Source organism: Amphibalanus amphitrite, unplaced genomic scaffold (genome assembly GCF_019059575.1).
Source record: "Amphibalanus amphitrite isolate SeventyFive unplaced genomic scaffold, NRLGWU_Aamphi_draft 000010F_arrow, whole genome shotgun sequence".
In the NCBI taxonomy this organism is placed as follows: domain Eukaryota; kingdom Metazoa; phylum Arthropoda; class Thecostraca; order Balanomorpha; family Balanidae; genus Amphibalanus; species Amphibalanus amphitrite.
This window is the reverse complement of record NW_024881506.1, coordinates 449,500-472,082: the sequence shown is the minus strand read 5'-3', so window position 1 is coordinate 472,082 and position 22,583 is coordinate 449,500. Positions and strand designations below refer to the sequence as shown.

General features: G+C 52.4%; 2 protein-coding genes across 2 annotated transcripts; both read right to left on the bottom strand.

The window, feature by feature from the left end:
• Positions 1 to 16: 16 nt before the first annotated feature.
• LOC122380885 (potassium channel subfamily K member 12-like) lies at positions 17 to 4,668 on the bottom strand. Its single transcript, XM_043364446.1, has 3 exons — positions 4,299 to 4,668; positions 3,217 to 3,968; positions 17 to 852 (listed from the first exon to the last, which is right to left on the bottom strand). Exons 1-3 carry the CDS (start codon positions 4,666 to 4,668, stop codon positions 685 to 687), a joined length of 1,290 nt encoding a protein of 429 aa, XP_043220381.1. The 3' UTR covers positions 17 to 684.
• An 848-nt stretch (positions 4,669 to 5,516) lies between these two features.
• On the bottom strand, positions 5,517 to 17,478 carry LOC122381121 (two pore calcium channel protein 1-like). The gene is made up of 8 exons (XM_043364955.1): positions 17,354 to 17,478; positions 11,181 to 11,345; positions 10,876 to 10,943; positions 10,372 to 10,517; positions 9,474 to 9,778; positions 9,183 to 9,296; positions 8,183 to 8,364; positions 5,517 to 7,398 (listed from the first exon to the last, which is right to left on the bottom strand). Exons 2-8 carry the CDS (start codon positions 11,225 to 11,227, stop codon positions 7,310 to 7,312), a joined length of 951 nt encoding a protein of 316 aa, XP_043220890.1. The 5' UTR covers positions 11,228 to 11,345; positions 17,354 to 17,478; the 3' UTR covers positions 5,517 to 7,309.
• Between the last annotated feature and the right edge of the window lie 5,105 nt (positions 17,479 to 22,583).

The window sequence follows — 22,583 nt, the reverse complement described above, 5'->3', positions numbered from 1 at the left end:
CGGGTGGCAACTATGTAGCTAGTCTGAATAACCTCATCTACCGATATCGTCAGGCTATGGTGATTCCCGGTAATGCATGTTTCGCTTCACACATAACATTTGAATGCCTTCTTACGCTTCCCCGCACAGTCGATCAAAAATGGTCCTTAACTCAGCACAGGCTCTCCATTTCACAGTACACACCACACATGACTTATCAGCTGCACAGCAGCACATGTTCGCTCATAGATGCGGTATGCGTTCACATCGCCTCGACAGTCGTCCACTCCAGTGGGCGTTGACCACGCCCGGTGAGTCTCCCGGCGCGGGGCGGCTCTGACCAGTCTTCCAGGCACCCCGAGCGGACACATCGCGAGTGTGCCGGCGCGGCGCGCTCAGCCGTCAGTCGTTGCCTCCAGTTTCCAGCCGCCCAGTCGTCAGCCCCCTACCGCTCAGTCGCCGGCCCCCTACCGCTCAGCCGCCGGCCTCCTGCCGCTCATTCGTCGCACCCTGCGTCCTGCCGCTCAGGTCGTGCCGTTCAGTTACCGGCCTCTATCAGCCGTCACCTTCTGTCTTCTGCTGGTCGCTCGTCGCCCCCGACGTCCTACCGCTCAGTCCAACCGCGCAGTCGCCGGTCCCCTGTTCGTCTGCCTCCTGCCGCTCAGCTGTCGGCCTCCAGCCGCTCAGCTGTCGGCCTCCTACCGCTCAGTCGTCGCCCTCCAGTTTCCTGCTGACGATGGCCACCGAGCCGAGCGACCCGAAGCTGACCCGGCCGTGCTCCATCTCCTGGTAGCGGCTGGCGGCCAGCGCCGAGTTGGAGCGCGACTGGTGGACGCTCTCGCACAGCCGGTTCTGCATCACCGCCAGCGAAACCTGCCGGCGGCAGACGGGAGGTCAGCGGCACCTGACAGCGGCAGACGGGAGGTCAGCGGCACCTGACAGCGGCAGACGGGAGGTCAGCGGCACCTGACAGCGGCAGACGGGAGGTCATTGGACACACAGCGAGACATGCCAGCGGCAGACGGGAGGTCAGCGAGACCTCACAGCGGCAGACGAGAGGTCAGCGGCACCTGACAGCGGCAGACGGGAGGTCAGCGGCACCTGACAGCGGCAGACGGCAGGTCAGCGGCACCTGACAGCGGCAGACGGGAGGTCAGCGGTACCTGACAGCGGCAGACGGGAGGTCATTGGATACACAGCGAGACCTGCCGGCGGCAGGCGGGAGGTCAGTCCTGCAACTCCTGCACTCTGCAGAGCAGATAGCAGGTCATTCGTGCATGACAGACGGCAGATTCTTTACGCTCGGCAGTTGACGGTTCGGCCGATGCTCGGCGACGGACAGCCCCGCCAACGGACGGTCAGTTGGTCCATTGGTACAAATGCATGCCGAAAATGCAATGGGACAGCTGGGGCGTTCCACGACAAATCGACAAATAAAAAATTAAATTTGCACCCTCATATTTTATTCTTCGTTGAAAACTGGTGTAAGGGGTTGTGATGGGCGGGGAAGCCAGCTGTGGCAAGGGTTTTTTTCTTCGAACAACGGTTTCCAAGATATAGCCTCGGGCAATTCCTGGAGTTTGCGCTGCAGCCTTATGTTTGGCGACCTATAACTCAGAAACTATTGGTTTTTTACGATAAAAACTTTATATGGTTCAACTTACAATCAACCAACAAACATTTTGGCTATCTCGGATTTTCAATTTTTGAAAATTTTGATCACGTGACCTTTTGTCCTATTTTTCGAAGAGTGACCTTGATATTTTTCCCACTGAAAGTTACAATTTTGTCTGATGACGATTAAAGCCTTATCGATTGTCATGCATATGCGATAACAAAAAAAGTGGTTATCGCTCTGCGTTGACCTCAGGTAAGGTCGTTTTTATGACCTGTCCATTATTACGAGCGGGAGCGACAGCGAGATCTCGAGAATAAAGCAAGATAGCGACAAGCGGTAAACGGTAAAGGGTACACACGGATAAGGTCTATAATTTTTACTGAGGTCATTTTCAGGTCAGGTCAAAGATGACGTCACAGGAGCTAAAAGGAAGTCAAAATAGCGGCACTATACATATATATATATATATGAAGTTTTTTCTCGAATAACTTTCAAGGTATCCCAGCTAGGAACAAACTAATAGCACCATCGTGATCCTCTCGTCGATCCGCATCGAAACATATGTATGTTGACCTCGAAAGGTCGAAAGGTCAAAAGTTGACCTTAGATCACGTGACCTAAGGTCAACTTTTGACCTTTCGGCCTTTCGAGGTCAACATACATATGTTTCGATGCGGATCGACGAGAGGATCTCGATGGTGCTATTAGTTTGTTCCTAGCTGGGATACCTTGAAAGTTATTCGAGAAAAACTTCATATATATGTATAGTGCCGCTATTTTGACTTCCTTTTAGCTCCTGTAACGTCATCTTTGACCTGACCTGAAAATGACCTCAGGAAAAATTATAGACCTTATCCGTGTGTATCCTTTACCGTTTACCGCTTGTCGCTATCTTGCTTTATTCTCGAGATCTCGCTGTCGCTCCCGCTCGTAATAATGGACAGGTCATAAAAATGACCTGATCTGAGGTCAACGCAGGGCGATAACCACTTTTTTTATTATCGCATATGAATGACAATTGATAAGGTTTTAATCGTCATCAGACAAAATTGCAACTTTCAGTGGGGAAAATATCAAGGTCACTCTTCGAAAAATAGGACAAAAGGTCACGTGATCAAAATTTTCAAAAATTGAAAATCCGAGATAGCCAAAATGTTTTTTGGTTGATTGTGAGTTGAACCATATGAAGTTTTTATCGTAAAAATCCAATAGTGTCTGAGTTATAGGCCGCCAAACATAGGGCTGCAGCGCGAACTTCAAGAATTGCCCGAGGCTATATCTCGGAAACCGTTGTTCGAAGAAAAAAATCCTTGCCACAGCTGGCTTCCCCGCCCATCACAACCCATTAGACCAATTTTAAGCAAAAAATAAAATATGAGGGTGCAGGGCACTTGTCGATTTGTCGTGGAACGCCCCAGCTGCGCCTTCCCAGGCAAGGGGCCAAGAACGAGCTAAGCGGGGTAGGATTGAATTACTAGAAGCGGAATATCTATTGCAAAGAGCGTTTTCCCGTAACTTAGCATGGAATCCCAGATCCAATCCCAAGGACCGAGAACTGGGACACGGGTGGGTTGCCGCCGGCGCCGACCGATTCGGCGGCTGTCGCTCGCGCCGCTCACCTTGTTGGCCTGCAGCAGCTCTCGGTTGTAGGTGATGTTGTCGAGCATGCTGTTGCGGCGCTGGCGCTCGTCGTTGAGCTCGAGTCCGGCGCGCGGCGTGTTGGCCAGCTGCGGGGAGAGTCGCGGCGTGCCGCGCACCACCAGCGAGCCGCCGGCCGCCGGCGAGCTCTCCTTGGCCGCAGGGGCCGCGGGCAGCGCGCACAGCGCGTCCAGACGCCGGATCAGCCAGTGCAGCGCCTGCTTGATGACGATGGAGACGATGTTGAAGAGCGAGTACATGCAGCAGACGCCGGCGACCGTGAGCAGGAAGTTGGCGGCGCTGTACCAGCCGGTCTTAGTCTGGGTGCCGGCCACCACGTCGCCGAACCCGATGGTGGCGAACGACACGAAGCTGAAGTAGGTGGCCTTGACGTAGTCCCAGCGCTCGCCGCGCGCGTAGAAGAGCGCCGCCAGCTGGAGCACGAGCGCGGTGCAGCCGAGCAGGTAGAGCAGCACCCAGGCCACGGCCGGCTTCCAGCGGTGGGCGCGACTGCTGGCGTCGGAGGCAGCACTGGGCGGCCGCGACGGCTCCAGAGGCATCACCTGTTGCGCCGAGCGTCGCCCGTGGAACGCGCGCATCACGAACGACAGCAGCGTGATGAAGCGCTCCAGGAACAGGTTGAAGAAGAGGATGCCGCCGGCGCAGCCGAACAGTCCGTAGGCGATGAGCAGGAGGCGGCCTGTGAGTGTGTGGGGCGCCGTCCAGCCCCAGCCTGCCGGAACAGCGGCAGGATGTGTTGGAAATGTGCGGCGAATGTGGGCTATTGGAAATGTGGGGCTGGCACATCATCATCACTTCAGCACGACTTAGAAGTTAGAATTATTTCGTGCTTTTGCTTTCCAGATAACGATGCGTGCCATATTAAAATGTAAAATTAGAATGATGTTGTCGTTGCACTGACCGGCTCAAAATCTTATCTGACATTGACCTGTTTCTTTGCACCGTTTCCTTTACTGCTAAGTGCTAACAAGTGATAAGAAGGACGCGGTATAGTTTCCGTTCCCCTACCCGATTACTGGCAGTACAGCCTCCCTCCCCTTACCGATGGTGGAGACGACGGTGCAGCAGAAGTGGAAGCTGCCGGCCAGGTCCCACTGGGGCCGGCCGGAGAGCAGGCCGCGCCGGTCGGCGGCCCGCTGCAGCTGCAGCAGACGCTCCATGGCCAGCAGCGCCTCGCCGCCCGACAGACCCGTCACGTTGTGGCGCAGCGCGTCAAACTCGGCGCGGAACCGGCGCTGCGCCGCCCGCTCGGGCCCGTGCTCCACGGCGTGGAAGAGCGCGGCGCCGGCCAGCAGGTAGAGCAGCAGCAGCGGCATCAGCAGCACGAACCGGCACGTGTCCTCGTGCCGCTGCAGCGGCGGCCAGCAGGAGGCCAGCGGCCGGCCGCTCTCACCGTCCTCCGACGGCGCCATGGCGGCAGCGCCGGGGCCGGACGGGGGCGCCGGATCACCGGCCGCGCCGGGGCTGGAGGGGGCGCCGGATCACCGGCCGCGCCGGGGCGGGCGCCGGCTCACCGGCCGGGGCCGGACGGGGCGCCGGCTCACCGGCCGCGCCGGGGCCGGAGGGGGCGCCGGCTCAGCGGCCGGGCCGGGGCTGGAGGGGGCGCCGGCTCACCGGCTGCGCCGGGGCTGAAGGGGGCGCCGGCTCAGCGGCCGCGCCGGGACGGGACGGGGGCGCCGGATCACCGGCCGCGCCGGGGCCGGACGGGGGCGCCGGATCACCGGCCGCGCCGGGGCCGGACGGGGCGCCGGATCACCGGCCGCGCCGGGGCCGGACGGGACGCCGGCTCACCGGCCGCGCCGGGGCCGCTGCTGCTGCCCGGGCGGTGTGATCAGCTCCGCACCACAGCGTCAGCACGGACCTCCTCAACACACCACACGCAGCACACACCACACACAGTGCGTCGGCCGCCTCAGTGACTCCCAGCGACTGCGTCCCACACGCGGGTCTCAGAAATCAATGTCGCCGTGAGCGGGTCGAGTGCACGGAGCGCGTTCCACGGTCGCCATGACAACCGGTGGGCTGGCCTCATCTCGGCGGGGGCGGCGGTGATTAAGGCAGGCCAACGGGAGGGGGGGGGGGGCGTACTGTACAACTATCCACTATCGAGCACTCTTCAAGCTTTCTTGCATCATTTTCCACCCCGTTTGCAACGCCATTAAATCATTGTATTTAACCGTTCAGCTGACATCGAATATCGATGAAGATATCATAAAAAAACGTTCGAGATAGCATTCAACCTAAATCGTACAGAGCTGGATACCGGACAATTGTTGTATTTGGTAAATAGACGGACACAGACCATTAGATAACAACCGAGCGTAAGTACAAAGCTATGCCCACTCTTCCAGGAGCGAGACGGCGCATCGCTCACCAGACGTATAATAACCGCCAATGCGTCAATAAGCGTTCCGTCGTCTTTTCTGCGGCTTACGGACGGTCTACACAGCAGCCGGACGCTCATTTGGCAGTTAGAGACGTCGTGACGTGCCCTTTCACGATGAGGCTTGCCCGATAGCGGAACGCAAGCGGTTACACCGCTGAAAATGCCCTATGTAACGGCTAAACAAACAGCGCGACGGAATGGTAACAGACCGAGCTGACGCCACTTCTGTAACGCGACACAACCGTCGACGGTTTTATACATGCACCCATCATGAGTTGTGAGGTCTAATGACGGCTAGTAACTCGACCCACCCATCCAACGAGCCCAGCCAGACTCCCCAAATAACAACACCGGCAGCCGGGCCGTCCCTATCAGATCAGTCACAGGCGCGGCCGGCCGCCCCGGCCCCTGACGCCCCGCGCCGCGCCGGCGGTCAGTCACTGGTCGGCACGGGACGCGTCCCATCCCACACCCAGACACCGTGGCGGTCAAATGGAAAACCAACGACCATTTCACTAAACGCATAAATATTCTACGTCCAAAACACTTGGCATGGCTGTCCAGGGGAGCCAATGAGAGATTCACACCGTTCAACAATAAATTCAACAACCGAGCCAGCCATAATATTCGTATGCGGTACTTCGATGTAAGGCACTCTGTATCCGACCAAGCCCTGAGCAACCAGCTATGGATGTACGATTTCATTATTCAACAATCGAATCGGCCAGCCAGCCATAATATTCGTATGCGGCACTTCGATGTAAGGCACTCTGTATCCGACCAAGCCCTGAGCAACCAGCTATGGATGTAGGATTTCATTCATCATTCGGCGCACTCGCCACAGCAGCCCTTTGAACTTTTCAGTTTACTATATAACCTACTCTGGGATCTTTTAGAAAGTTCGGCCCAATGTAGGTTAGGCTATAATCGTGAAGTTTATGAAACACTTTCAATAGTTACGCATGTAAATTATGCAAAAGCATACCACGTAATGCAATACATGTAAATATGGAGCTTAATAAGCATGATTAACAATCTAAAGGTATATAAACGGGTAGGCAGATAATGAAATCACAGTTACAGGTAAACGACAAATACACGTCCAATATAAACACTGAGTACACAAGTGTAGACCTTTCGTCATGGTTCCGGGGAATCCCTCCTCGCGAGGCACCCAGTGCGTCCGCCCCGCAGTAACCAGTACGGCCCGCGGAGCAGGGACCAGCCCTGGGCCGGCGCCACCGTAGCCTCAGACGCGTCACGCCAATAAGCGGCGGTTGTTGAGGGAAGCACTGAGAGTAACCCCACACCAGTCTCCGTCCGGCAGTTCCAAACCCTTCGGACCGCTCCAGGCGACCCAGGGGTACATCACCCCGAGGGGGTCGGGCTCCTCAGTCCCAGACGACCCCTTCCTCTCGTTGTAGCGAAGCACGGCTGTGCTCTGAGGCACCGTCTTTGAAGGCAACGTAGCGCTCCGCTGTCTCGACACACTGACGTCTGGCTGTGGAGTGTAGATCCGGAGCCGCCGGACGCAGCAGTGTCGATCCAGAGCACCGAGTCTGCTCCAGGAACCTCACCCACCGGCCGCCGGGTGCGCTCAGAGCGCCGAGTCTGCCCCGGGAGGCTCACCCGGCCGGCGGCAAAGGGAGAATGGCCGTCGTGTCTGCTCAGCAGCGGCCGTTGGACGACTCCGGGATCAGGTCCGTCTCACCGGACTCGAACATCCGCTGCAGCAGCACCTCCACACTGCGGGGACCTGTCCGACAGAGACGACTGGCGTCAACAGCGACCAGCGACCGGTACTGTCAGCGACCGGTACTGTCAGCAGCGACCGGTACTGTCAGCAGCACCTCCACACTGCGGGGACCTGTCCGACAGAGACGACTGGCGTCAGCAGCGACCGGTACTGTCAGCAGCACCTCCACGCTGCGGGGACCTGTCAGACAGAGACGACTGGCGTCAGCAGCGACCGGTACTGTCAGCAGCACCTCCACACTGCGGGGACCTGTCAGACAGAAACACCCAGCGTCAGAAGCGACCGGTACTGTCAGCAGCACCTCCACACTGCGGGGACCTGTCCGAAAATAGCAACCAACGTCAGTAATCAGCAGAGAATCGATGCCGTCAATGCTGTCAATAAAGCGTCAACATCGAGATGCTGCTCTCGTCGAAACCAATTGGACTAGACATCTTAATTCAACCACCGACACGCCATTAAGCCTGCCACCGTCGTGGCTTGACGAAAAATTACTGTGGTACCAAGAATTTATTTAAGTTTGATCATGGCTGATCCTTTAAACACGTTTCGATCGGAAGAAAATAGCGGTGTCTGCAGCATTAATGTTCCCTTTAACGACCCCGGTGCCAGCTCGCCTCTGTCGATGTGGAAGCGCACCCCGGTGGCGGCGGTACCCACCCCTGTCGCTGTGTGTCGGCTGTACTCGCCTCTGTCGATGTGGAAGCTCTGTAAGTACCCCCCGGTGCCGGCGGTACCCACCCCTGTCGATGTGGAAGCGCCCCCCGGTGCCGGCGGTACCCACCTCTGTCGATGTGGAAGCGCACGCCGGTGCTGGCGGTCAGCTGCTGGCCGCCCCCGCTCGCCGCCGCGCCGGCCGGTCGTGGGTCGTGGTCGGCGTCCAGTTCGTCACTTTCCACCAGTGTGGTGTAGTCGCCGCCGGCAGAGTCGGACGGCGCGCCGCCGGACGCCCGCTCCGGCGCTCGGCTGTGGGCCGGGAGACTGGTGTGACATCGCCACACAGCTCACAGTGCCAGCGGACCCACTCGTGTTCACTGCAGCCCACAGTGCCAGCGGACACAGTGATACATCCGTATCGCTGAATGCTGTATCAAACGGTACAGGTAGTATCACTAATTAACACACAATGTACAAAAGGGCTCACAGAGGTACGGAGTACGGACAAACGGTACGGACGGGCGCACGGATACGGACACACGGTACGGATGTTGACACACGGTACGGACGGGCGCACGGATACGGGCACACGGTACGGATGTTGATACACGGTACGGACGGGCGCACGGATACGGACACACGATGCGGGCAATGACCGTAGCAGCACTTAGCGTAGCAGCACACGCAGTAGATTAACACACGAACGATTTTATCGGATGGACGCACAAAAAGTGGTCACGCCACGGCCCGCATTGAGGACTGAGCGGTATCATCGGCGATTAACACCGCCGAAATAAGTGATCCTGCCATCACGCATCGACCGGGGCCAACAGGTTGGCTATGCCATCCAGTACCGTGTGCACTAATGGACGCCGTCCACGGTGATCACCCGAGCAACGACCCAGGGGCCAGCGCCGATCCGTACCCGCCCAGTACCACACCCAGCCCGGCAATCCAGTACCCTATCGAGACGGCCCCACACAAACCCGTGCCTGCCCAGTCCGAGCCCCAGCCCGGTAATCCAGTCCCTATCGAGACGACCACAGGCACCGGTCACCTACCTGCCCAGTCCGAGACCCAACACAGCTATCCAGTCTCTATCGAGACGGCCCCACACCGTTCCGTACCTGCCCAGTCCGAGTCCCAGCTCGGCTATCTTGCGCTCCACCCTGGTTTCCGTGGTGGTGCGCTCAGTGGTAAACTCCAGGATAAACGCCTCCAGAATAAACGCCGTGAAAATGCTGCAACCAGTCAGACGCTGAAGTTAGGGGCTGTTGGGAATAAGCTTGTCGTTTGATAAAGCACATCAGCTTTGAGTACATATTAATGACATGAGATTCACCCACAAAGAAAGTAGGGAATTCATTACGAACACTCTCGCCCCCCCCCCCCCCCCCAGCTCACGCCGGGCGTCTCACTTGAGCAGCAGTACCACGCAGCAGAGGTGGAAGGCCACGAAGTAGAGGCGCGCCCACTGGGTGGTCACGGCCGCGTAGCCGTCCGCCAGCACGTGCCACTGGTTGACCACCATCAGCTCGAAGAGCACGGCCAGCGCGGCCGGCAGCGAGTTGAAGTTGTTGGCGCAGTACTGCAGCCGGCTGAAGTCGGTGTCTTTGAGCAGCCGGTCGCCGCAGTCGGTCGGCCGGCCCGGTCGGAACGGCGCCCACATCACGCGGTCGGCGAACAGCTCCATGCCGAGCAGCGCGAAAAAGTAGAACACGCACTGCCGGCAGAGGCGGCGTGTGAGCGGGCGGACGGACGGACGGCCGGGCGGGCTGCTGTGGGGGCGTCAGTCTCCGGTGGTAACAGCAGGGTGATAATCAGCGGTCCGGGGACGGCACACCGATACAGAGCTGTTGCTACTGCTGAGTCTGCAAACGCGTGTTCAGGTCATTTATTTGAGAGACACGGTGATAATGCTTCAATTTTCACTACTCATAGGGATTTTTCATTACTCATTCCACACTTCACAGTACTGAGTGAGCACTCCATTTGCTAATTGCTACTATCCATAACGGTTTTGTAATGAAATTTGTGACGCCTAGCGTGTCTTCATAGTACATGCACGGCCGGGGACGGACAGTCCTACTCACAAAGAGCACACCACCGTATATGGCAGACAGCCTCCCCCCCCCCCCAGCGGTCTACTCACGATGATGTGAGGCCCCTCCCCCCAGACGTGGTCAACTCACGAAGAGGACGCCGCCGTAGCCCGTAGGTGACAGAGACAGCCCCTCGCCCCGTGTCCTACTCACGAAGAGGACGCCGCCGTAGATGATAAAAACAGCCCCCCCCCCCCTCCGGTGGTCAACTCACGAAGAGGACGCCGCCGTAGGTGACGATGGAACGGCTGAAGCTGGCGATGGTTCGCAGCACGGCGCGGAAGATGGCCACACTGTCCATCAGTTTGACCACGCGCAGACAGCGGAACAGCAGTAGCACGTCCAGGACCAGCGTGTTACCTGCCGGGGCCGGGGGAAACACGTCACGTCCTGCTGGGGCCGGGGACACACGTAACGTCCAGCACGAGCGTGTTACCTGCTGGGGCCGGGGACACACGTCACGTCCTGCTGGAGCCGGGGCCGGGAGGGGGGGGACACGTCACGTCCAGTATCAGTGTGTTACTGCTGGGACCGGGCGGGACACAAGTCCCCCGTGGGTGCGGGAAGGCTGGGGAGGGTGGTACAGAACACAGAACCTCGCCAGTCCCAGGCGTCCATAACATACGCCCCAGCGGTACCTTACTAGAGCTACCCTCAGCCTCTCCTCTCCGTTGCATGATGTCCACTTCCGCACGACCCCCGGCCACCGGCAGTTTACCTTGCAGGCCGGTGCTGGCCCGTACCACCGAGATCAGGAACGCGCCGCCGATCACCACAAAGTCGAACCTGGCAAAATACGAAAACAATCAGCCCCTTCCCATATTGAGACATCATCTGGCCGTACCGACCGGCAGCAACCGCTCAATAAAAACAAACGGACGCACCGACAAGAATGCATGTGATCCGCCGCAGACATCACAAACTCGAGCGACATGTGGCTTTTCACGCTCGACGTGCTGCGCGATAAAAACTGCCGGACTGGCCGGTCCAGCCCAGCAAAAACGCCGCCCCGGGTGCACTCACATGTTCCAGAGCTTGTCGAAAAACTCGCGGAAGCCGAAGGCGTACATTTTGAGCAGTATTTCCAGTATGAAGGCGGCGAGGAAGGCCCACTCAGCCTGGTCGGCGTCCACAGCGATCGTGATGGCGTTCACGACGATCAGCAGGTCGAAAAACAGCCGGAACGGCCTGCGGCGACCACAGGCGGTCAGACGGGTTAGAAGCTGCAGGTAGGGGTGCTTTTCGTACAACTTAACCCTCGCCCATGTAGGGGGGGTTGGTGCAACCCCCCCCCCCTGAGGTTTTTCGGAAATAGTGCAAAAACGGCGGCGCGCAGCGCCGCCAAATTTTGGGTACCTTATGGGGCAAACCTTGCGCATCTTTTGCTAAAAAAAATTTGACCGGGTCATGCCAGGTCACGGAGTTATGACGTCACAAAGGGAACAGCCTCCGGCCGGATTTTCACAAACTGAGTGCCAACGCCCGAGGTTTCCTGCCGGTGGTACGGACATCGGTTGATGGATCGTGATGAAACTTCCCATGCATGTTGGGGCAAGTATTGGCTATCATATGGTATAAGAAACTTGACCGGGTCAGGTCAGGTCACGGAGCTATGACGTCACAAGAGGAACAGCGTCCGGTACTATTTTTGAAAAGCGCCCGAACCACTATTTTGCTAATTCTTGTTACCTCAATGGGAATATGCAGCAATATTAGCTTCTATAGGGAGCAAATGGACCTCCCAAATCCAAAAATATAATCAGATTTCAAAAATTTAAATTTTGATTTTTCGAATTTCTGCCGCCGACTGTGACCTTGCCGACTTCCGGCGCTCCCAACGCGCCATTTTTAGAGCTAGGGAAACGAAATACATACCAAACGATAGATAATTGATTAAGGAACACGATAGTGAAGGTTTAAAGTCGATATCTCCCACCGTTTTGCCGCAATCGCCGCCGAAAGTTGAAAAAAGTCTATTTTTCCGAAAATTTGACCTTTGACCGGTCAACAGTAGGTCAAATATTGACCTAGGACCAAAAAATATACCACCAATCGCGAGATCTCGGCGAGAGCAATCCGTTGCTCTTTTCCGCTAAGCTCTACGACGCTCCGTTTTCAAACGCCAAGGGGGGGGGGGGGGTCGCACCAACCCCCCCCCCCCCTGCATGAGCGAAGGTGGCAGATCGCCGTTTACGGGCGAGGGTTAAGTTGTGGTTTTTCTGTATTTCTCATTTATTGCCAAATTTCTTTCAAAAAATTTCAAAATTTCAAAAACCCCTATCCATGGAATTCATTGTTAAATTTCATATCAGCTTGAGCAAAAATTGCTCAAAAATATCAAACGATTTTAATTTTACAGCAATTTTACTAAGCCACCGCCGTACTGTCTCAAATAGCCCCACTGTCTCAAATAGCCCCACTGTCTCAAATAGCCCCACTTTACGGTACGCATTTGCCGACACCGGAATCACCATACGTGTTACCAAATACCGTGAAAAGATAGAACGGCACTTTTCAACATTGGACTAGGGGCGTTCGGCGGGCACTGATGACAAGTTCCGGTTTATGGCGTCCGGAGTACGTCACGTCTCGACGGTCATAACATCGCTGAACAAACGCCCTGGCAGCGCGCCTGCTGACACACATATTACAGTTGGTGCTAATTGGAAGGGCAAATTAGCCCCCCCCCCCCGGGCGAGCGGATCCGCTTTCACATTGGATCATCATGAATGTGTGGGTTCATGCACGCTCTAAAGGCCTGAACATTAACATCAAATTCATCGACATCCACCGTGGCCGGAATTTGGGCCGACGAACCTGGCACAAGACACGCGGCAAGTGTCGCTACCAACCACTAGCAATAAACAAATTATGTGCTTACGTGGTCCTGTAGCACCCAGTACCTAGGTATGCTTCAAGTTCAGTCCGAGTGATTGTGAAGAATGTGGTGTCAATAAAAAAACACCATTCTGATTCACTGAACTGTAATTTGCAATATCAATAGGCATCCCAGTTAGCAGCAAAACAAGTTAATAATGGAAGTCAAAACCTGTAGCTGTAACTCTTGGATCCCAGGCACATAATCATAATGATATCAAAAACTACATCAACATAATGATATTCAAAAACTCATTTCTCCCCTAGAGAAAAAACCATTAGCAATGGTCTAATGGTCTAATGGTCTATATGGAAATTGAAACCCTAATGGTCTAATGGTCTAATGGTTTGTAGTGGTCTAATGGTCTGATGGTCAGATGGGCTAATGGTCTAATGGTTTCTTATGGGCTAATGGTCTGATGGTCTAATGGTCTGATGGTCTAATGGTCTGATGGTCTAATGGTCTGATGGTCTAATGGGCTAGTGGTCTAATGGTCTAATGGTTTCTTATGGCCTAATGGTTTCTTATGGTCTAATGGTTTCTTATGGTATGATCACCATACCACAAGAAACCATTAGACCATAAGAAACCATTAGGCCATAAGAAACCATTAGACATGTTTTCTGATAGTCTATGGGTTACCAATGGTCTCAATGGTAACAATGGTTTCTGGTGGTATCTTGTTAAAACATTCATATGGTGCAAATCCGATCTATTAACATTGACATTCCACATGGTACCTAATACATGACATTACAGTCCCCAGCATTCATTTGTTTCCGCCATGTTCGGTCCCATGTATGTACAGGCACGGATCTTTTTCAGCTGTGTATATTTTCACATTTAGAGCCTTGTCTTTTTTCCAATGAAGGTCTAGGAATTTTGTTTCGTTATGAATCGGGATCATTTTCAGTGTATGCTCCGCCTGTGTCTTCTGCCCCTCGCTTCATCATCTGTGTCCGTAGTTAACCTGTAACAAAAGTGCACCTTTACATGGTTGTCTAACTTACCTATAATTACCTATAATTGTTAGTTGAGCTTTACATTTTTTTTACTTTTTTATACTTTTGATTATTTGATCATAAGTTGAAACTTTTAATTTTCTATAAAAAGGAGAACTGGTAAATGCACAGGGTGGCTCACGTAAAACACCTAATTTGAAACTTGAATACCTTCCTTCAGTCTTAATTAAATTGGAAGATATTTTCACACAATGTAGGTGCATATGTTTGGGATTATATTCATCCAATTTTCAGACAAATCCGTTCACTTTCAGCTCAGTTGTGCATCTCGACGTGACCCCATCGTTTTCAGTAACTTTCTTGAGGCGCTCGTGGTATGCCAGCGTATATTCCCTGCGCACCTCGACGGTGATCCCTGCAAAGGCGGCGATCTAACCCGACCTTACAAGTTACAACTCCAGAATGCTCGCCGACCACGTCACGTATACCTTCGAGTTCATAAACCCCTATATTAAAAAATCACATGGGGTGAGATCGGACTTAACTTAACCTGCCCTGGCTATACCCTGGTTACCGCGCTTGCCCAATCTGCTTTGCCGAATCTGCCCTGCCCCAGCCCATCGCGCCTGGCCGACCTCACCCCGCGTGACTTTTTCATGTAGGGGTTTGTGGAGTCGAAGGTATACGTGACGTGGTCAGCGAACATTCTGGAGTTGTAAGGTCGGGCTAGAGCCGCCTTCCCAGGGATCACCGTCGATCAGATGCGCAACTGCACGGAAGCCGCGCTGGCATTCCACGAGCGCCTCGAGAAAGTTACTGAAAACGATGGGGTCACGCCAAGATGCACAACTGAGCTGAAAGTGAATGGATTTGTTTGAAAATTGGATGAATAATCCCAAACAAGCACCTACATTGCGTGAAAATAGCTTAAATTTGAAAGCCTCACGTGAATTTTCATACGGCCTGTAACATATGCACTATGTACCTATAATAGGCACATTAAACATTACTTACTTCTCAGTTCTGATGGCAATTTTTTTGGGGGGGTGAGCCTTTGCTTCGTCTCACACCCTTGAATCCGGTTCCAAGGTGTGCAGGTGACTGACCAGTCTGCTCTTCCCCCTGCTCTCGGTTCTCGTGGCGCTTCCTCTCCTGCTGGCGGTGGGTCTCTCGGGTCTCTCTGACTCTACGACGCTCACGGCGACGCTCAGCGTTCCGCAACGCTTCGGTCTCGCGCCGCGTCTGCGCTAGCCGTTTACGGCGACGGCGCTGGGCAACGGCGTTCGCATCCCGAGCCCTTTTGGCCCGCACGGCGAGGCATCTCCAAACCTTGTCACGCACACAAAGTAAACACACTTTAACTACAAAGCACTACATAATTAATAACACTTAGGTATGGCGGTAATAAACAGCGGAATCTTTCTCGGGTAATACCGTTTCACCGATAACCTATCATATAAAGCAGCACAGAAGGAAGCGAATTGTAAACAAAAATTTCACAAGCGGCAAATAAAACTGAAAAGATTTGCCCATTGTTGCTATTCATTCTTTATTATTCCTTAAGCATCCTCGGAATTAGGCGAGTTGTGTTCTTTAACACATTGGTTCCTCTGAATCAGGTGATTTATTGGTGAGTTACTGACAATGATGTTTCATGATCTCCCAGGCAGGAAAACCGCATAAGTTACCGCAAAACGCGGTATGCGGCATTCGAATAACCGTAAAAAAATAATGGAGAAAATGCTTCTAAAATACTAATAGGTCAATAATAGGTCAATGATATAATAGGCTAGTTATATCTTAAAATACTAATAGGTCAAAGGTCAGGTCACCAGAGGTCATCAGAACTCAGAAGATCAATTTTTGCCATTTCTTAACAAATTTTGACAAACCGGAGCAGAACTCGGGAGCCAATAAAGCCTGCAACGCCGCAGGAAAACGCATTCGATAGCTCTTTTCGAGTTGGTAGAAAAGTAATCTTGGCTCTTTTAACCCACGAGCCGCTACAGGGGGGGGGGGGGCATAAAGTTGCCTCGTATGTGTTGTGTGATATCCTCTATATTCAAAGGATGTCATTTGGTCCGTTATATTCAGTCTAATATATCGGATATATCGTAAGAAGACTCACCTAAAATTGGACTTTTGACGTCACTGTTACGTCATTTCAAATGGTATCCACACCAAATTTGGACACAACCTCGGTTAGCTATTCAGGAATATGTGTGCAAACTTCTGAGTACCTATATCGACAAGGCTTTGCTTCTCTATCTCTTCGCGTTACGATGATAGTGCTGCAGAAACAGGGCAACTATTATGCTTCCTCCCCCCTCCCCCATTGCCCGGCGGGTGGGCGGTGGCGCAGAGGCCCAGCAGCCGCCGGGTTAACCCTTTTTCATGTGTCCTCAGCTCTGAACTAAATGACCTCCAGAGGGCAAAAATTCTAAAATAGCTATCTTTATGAAAAATGTGTTCTTTCATAACTTTTCTCTGAAACTCGGAAAGTTTCAAAGCGATCGTTCAGACCGCTGTCGATGCAGCACTCCTTACATAATAAAGCACAGTTAGTGTTTAACAACATATTCAAGATCAATAAAAAGCCATTACAGGACCATTAAAAACCATTAGAACACCATTAGACCATCACAATTTTGAAAACATCATAAATGAAAAGATGTCATCAGAACACCAACCGAAACCATAAGAATACCCGTTTGGAGCCCAAAATCAAAACTATTGAAAACCATTAGGAAACCATTAGACCACCATGTATACCATTTGAAACCATTAGCGACCATCAGAAACCATAACAATACCATTAGAGACCATTAGACCATTAGACCATCAGATCAAATTCCATTAGAAACCATCAAACACCATTGGAGACCATTAGAAACCATTAGGACACCATTAGAGACCATTAGAGTACCATCAAATTCCATTAGAAACCATCAAGCACCATTGGAGACCATTAGAAACCATTAGAACACCATTAGAGACCATTAGAGCACCATCAATTTTCATTAGAAAACCATCAGAAACCATTAGACCATTAGACCATCAGATCAAATTCCATTAGAAACCATCAAACACCATTGGAGACCATTAGAAACCATTAGGACACCATTAGAGACCATTAGAGCACCATCAATTTCCATTAGAAAACCATCAGAAACCATTAGAATACCATTAGAGACCATCAAAAACCATTAGAGACCATTCAAGACCATTAGAAACCATTAGAAACCATTAGAAAATCCTAATGGTTTCTAATGGTTTTTTCTCTAGGGTCTCAGATCAAACACATTCTTCCATATTGATATACCAAGAGCCTAAAACTACACCTTATCAGTATGCACCTTGCAATCCAGGATCCCAAATTCTTTCAATCCGATGAGTTCGCCGATGAGGGGATCCTCTTGGGGATCCAAATTGGATCCAACATAACAAAAACCAAGATACCTATAAGAAACAAAAACATCACAGTTGATACATTTATTGCGCTCAACAGACATATAATGAGGTAGCATCTTTTCATTCATCAACAGCAGTGACGCATAAAAGCAGAAAATTACCCAATTGGCAGCCAGAACATGACATTTTTTCGCGGGCCGAGCAGAATCAGCAATTCAACAGAACACTAGTAATGCACGTGCATCGCATGCAAGGCTATCCATAGATCGCATGTATCTAGCCTTGCATGTATCGCAGGATTCGGCTTGTCACGGGGACGGGGTCACATACGAGGGTCGGTGATAATTATTTATGATTGAAGCGATCGTTTGGAGTAGAAAGTGATTGAAGTCGCCAATTGTGTCGCCAAGTCGCCAAGTTGTGCAAGACTGCCCTGCGACTGTGGCATTGCTATTTACAAACTTTCTCAACAGAGCAAGAGAGAGAAGTTCCTGTTTTCATTTTCAGGTAAGTCAAATTGCGATTGTCATGTGCATCAGTTACTAGTATGGTGCCTTTCATAGTAGTTTGGGTGGGAATAGTTTTTAAATTATTTGTTGTTGTTGTATTGTGTATTAATTTCACCACACTGACACAGCTAGTGGTGTGGGTAATTTTTATTGTTGCTCAGTGTAGTGCAGACGGCAGACACCTTCAGTTCCTGCAGGATATCTGTTTCCCGAGTAAAAACAGGTTTTATGGTTTTCCATAATTTTCCTAAACTCTTGCTTGCTTACACCAACATTGGCAAATACTAACTGGGGAGTGAGTGCTTTGCTGGTCGATATGAGTGTATCAATTGTTTTCTTTATTTGTTGCTGCAAGCAATTAAGCTAACAATGATAATGAGCAATCAAATTTGAAAATAAAATATTTATTGTTAATTACATCACTTGAATTTCCATGGTGTAACACCCAGTATACCCTCCCAGCCCATGTCAAACTAGAAACATATTCTACTAAGTAGGTACTAGAAGGTTCAGAGTTTTGAACTTCATATCGGATTCGGTACCTTAGGTACTGACAATCCTGAACCTGACTATCACACATCTTCTGGATGGAACATTTGTTTCATCCATTATTTCCTTGACAGGTGACACATGGGTGACAGGGTGACACAGGACTTTTTTGCCACCCTTCATTTCAGTTAACATTGAATGAAGGTAAACTAAACCTTACCTACCTACCCAACTTTGCCTTACCCTAGTTGGTCATCAGGAATCCTGATGACCAGTGACCTGTGACCTGATTCAGGATAAAAGGTCACTGATCGACCTGTGGGTCCCACTCGTATCGAGTGAAAGGCATTATTGGAAACTGTAAAGGCTGTGGACCTTAGTCACCTTAGTAAACAAGAAAGATTTGATTTTAATTCCGGGCTCTCTCCTGCTCTGGCCGAGACGCCGACATGCTGAGCAAAATGTGGAGGCTCGACCAACAAAATGCATCAATTTTGGCGACGTTTGCTTAGGGTCCTGACACCCTAATTTGAAATGTGATGAATTGTAATTCTAAGCCACGAACAACCCAGTTGGAACAATGCGACCAGCGCGGCCAGACCAAGGGCTAGACGGCTACGCGGTCGAAAATTGCCGTTGTGGATCGTAAACTGACCTTTGTGAACTTAGGTACCTACTTGCTTTTTTCCGTTTGACGGTATTCCAACGCGACCACGCCACATAGCCGGAAGGAACATGAAGTTGATACCACAGCCATTCGCCTGGGACTCGGTTGTTTAGTGGTATGAATGTTCCTTGATTTTTCGCAGTGTCTAAGTGCAGAGACCATTGGCATTGGGTGCTGGTTAGAGCCCGGGCTTATCGCTCCCGGCGAACAGTTCCAATAAGGATTACCGGACTTCAGTTCAATTAACCATCAGTTCGGTCGCGTCCAATTCAATTAGGGGCCATCGACGCGGTATCAACTTGCCACTGGGTCTGCGGCCGCGACTGCCGCCGGCTCCACCAGGGATTGGAGGTGTCGGCCGTCGGGGCCGGGTGGGTAACAGACGCCGTGAGCGCGCCACCCCCCCCCCCCCCTTGGGGGCTGGTCCGCGCGTGGGAGCGATGTGGTGGCGGGGGGCGGCGTGTGACAGAGAAAGGGCGTGGTCTGTTACGGCTGGATATGCTAAAGAAGGGGCGTGGTCGCCGGGGGGGGGGGAGGGGCAGCGTCCGTCAGGGCTGCTGGGGACGGACAATGTCTTACCGGGGCACGGGGAGGGGCGAGGTCTGCCAGGATAGGGGCGAGGACTGGGTCTGCTGGGTAGAGGCGGGCGAGGCTGGGAGGTCCGGGAAGGGGCGAGGTCTGGTGGGATTTGGTCTGCGGGGTAGAAGCGGGGCGGTGCGGGAGAGGGTCGACGTGGGGTCTGCTGGGGAGTACTGAAACGTGATATGGTTAGCTCGGCTCGAGAGAAGAGAGTTTGACAAGTAGAAGCCAGAAGGAGAAGTCAGCCCTAGAGAAGGGTCTGCCCAAGGAAGGGGACAGGGTCGGCTGAAGAGCAGCCAGATGACTCGGGATCTCCCACCCCACCTTACAAGTGCCTGGCTCGCCGACTTCTGCAGCTGGCACCGTGGTGTTCCGGACTTCTGGGTGCGTCTTACGTAACGCCTCGGTCCCCTCGAGTCTAGATTCCTCTGTCTCCAGACTCCAAGTATGACGCTGTGCCCTGTTATATCCGCTTGACCACACGTAGAACATTCTCGAGCCAAGAGATTCGCGGTGTAGTCATAATTAACGTGACGTGCGGTGTTTATTTGGACGAGTGACAATGTCTCGGAGTGCACTGTCCGGGTCAGTGGCCGGGCCGAGTCTGAGCCGGATCGTGTCGGCCTTGGCCCGCCGCCGGCGCCGTGTTGTGACGGCGGCGGCCGGAGCACGTGGTCGCCCAGCTGAGCGCGTCGCACGAGTAGGCGACCCCCCCCCCCTCCCCTGTTCGACGGCGGGGGGGGGGGGCGATGCCAGGGGCCGATAGTGGTCCGCGGCGGAGAAAAACCGGCTATATCGAGGTGGCGGCCTTGGGCGGCACCATGGCCGGCCGGCCGGCCGAAAACACGGCTCTCTACTCGGCCGGAGCAGGTCACGTGACGGGCGCCCTGCGTGCGGCGCGGCGTCACGTGGATGCCCGGTGCGACCCCGTGTGGATCGCAGTTTTACGGCCCACCACCTGCAGTTTTGATGTCCGTCTACTCTGCCTCCCCATGATGGCTCCTTGAACATTGAGGAAACTCGTGGATTAAAACAAAAAAGTCGGGATATGAGTATTGCGTCTGCGAGTGTGCATGTGCAATGAACACATACAAAGGTGTGCAATGTGTTCTGTATGACTGCGAAACTGGTAGTACCTATCCGATGTGTCTGCCATGTAAGTACATAATTGATCAAAGCCTGTTAAATTTTAGCCTTCATTTGTAGACTACGTCAACATTGCCCCGGCTTGCGGCATAGCTCGTTTTACGTCTCAAATGTGTGACGTCTTATACACTTCTTTCCAAATTATCTAGCTTTTATTCTAATTCAGTATGCTTCTGGCAAGTGGCAGGGATCTGTGCTGGATAAAACATGCCATCATTTGGCGCGCACAAAATCTTAACCGAAACCGCAGCCGTTTAAACGGCAGGAAGGCGTTCTTGGCAGTCGCGACCGGGCTGCGAATGCCTACTGGCCTGAGATATAGCCATCCGATCGGGAGCTCAGGGCACCAATTGTCGCGGAGTGACTTGAGGATTCTCAAGTTTACTGAAGCCGAAACTAAATCATCCGTGTGGCCAATAAATCTCGACCAATGCAATCCAGGATATCATTTACTTACCCACGACGCATCATTTCCCACTGTTTATAAATGAGTTGCTATGTTTGAAAAGGCGAGAGTTGTATGTAGGTAGGCCAGGCATAGCGCAGTATCAGGTCAAATTGTAAGAAGGAAGGCATAAATCGCGGAAGATCGGGGCCGTTGATCGGGATCGGGGCAGATCGGACTTCGAGCCCACTGACGACTGAATGTCAATTCTGAAATACCTACAGGGTGTCCAGAAAAAACGGATACTATTATTTTTTGCTGTAATTCCGAAAATAAACACCTTACAATTTAAAATGGCACATGCTTGTATTCGCAAAAATATGGCAAAACAGACAGCAGGTGCCACATGGCATGTTAACCCGGCAGTTGCTGGGGTATTTCGCCACCCACCGTTTGCTGGGGGGGGGGGGGAGGGGGCGTTAAACGCCCCCAGCCGATAACTCGAGAACCAATAGGCGCAGCGAAACGCACGAGGCGGCAAACGAAAGAGCGCGACGAGACGCTTCAGATGAGCACTTTAAAGTTGAATTTTGAGGTCACAGGTCGGGTCAAGGTCAGGTCAAAAACCTGAAATCGGGCTTTCAGTAGCATGGACTTCAGGACTTCGCAATGGGCGCCTCTCGTCATAAACTCTGTCAAAACGGTGCACAATCCATCATATAAGGCCTACAAGAGTGTCAGCTCCAAGTAGGGGTCAGTCAAGCATAGGTCAGGGTCAAGGTCAGGTCAACCGGGTAGGCAAATATCCCCGAAAATCAAAACTGATATTCGCAGCCTGTGACACATGTTTCATGGGTAATTTGGGGCGTAGAACACGATGGTGACATTCATTTTATCATATGTGTACGTGTTTGGCTAAAAAAGTTCGATTTAAGAAATGCATGTATCATGGTCGTGAAGAAGTCACGAGAAATTGCCAAGATTCAGTTGAAGATTTTGGAAAATGCGGAACGACAATCAACTAATCGAAGATAGCCATTTGATTGTTCATGGTATTGGCAGTCTAATGGCGTTTACGGCATGCCTGTATGTCTATTCTGTGATTTTATATGATTTTTTGAACATATACCGTTTTTGGTCGAAAACTCAGAAATCATGACGTCACTAAAACCTCGATATCTCAAAAATTTTCCGTCCGATTTTTTTTTTTTGAAACTTTGTCACAATACACTTCAATCAATTCCCTACAGGTACCCAAAATTTGGCGCGCCTGCGGCGCGCCGTTTTTATGCTATAGCCCGGCGAAAAAAGTGGGGCGTTTAACGCCCCCCCCAGCAACTCGCGGGTTAACTCTTTGGTTAGTAGCGGCAGCTCCTCAAATGAGTCAAAGCAGATACTCA

Coding starts and splice junctions, on each gene's coding strand:
- LOC122380885 (XM_043364446.1), bottom strand. CDS start 4,668: ATGGCGCCGTCGGAGGACGGTGAGAGCGGCCGGCCGCTGGCCTCCTGC. Junction 3,969..4,298: donor CACCGTCGTCTCCACCATCG/GTAAGGGGAGGG, acceptor CTGTTCCGGCAG/GCTGGGGCTGGACGGCGCCC. Junction 853..3,216: donor AGCTGCTGCAGGCCAACAAG/GTGAGCGGCGCG, acceptor TGCCGCCGGCAG/GTTTCGCTGGCGGTGATGCA.
- LOC122381121 (XM_043364955.1), bottom strand. CDS start 11,227: ATGTACGCCTTCGGCTTCCGCGAGTTTTTCGACAAGCTCTGGAACAT. Junction 10,518..10,875: donor GGCCAGCACCGGCCTGCAAG/GTAAACTGCCGG, acceptor CGGCCCCGGCAG/GTAACACGCTGGTCCTGGAC. Junction 9,297..9,473: donor TGCGTGGTACTGCTGCTCAA/GTGAGACGCCCG, acceptor GACTGGTTGCAG/CATTTTCACGGCGTTTATTC.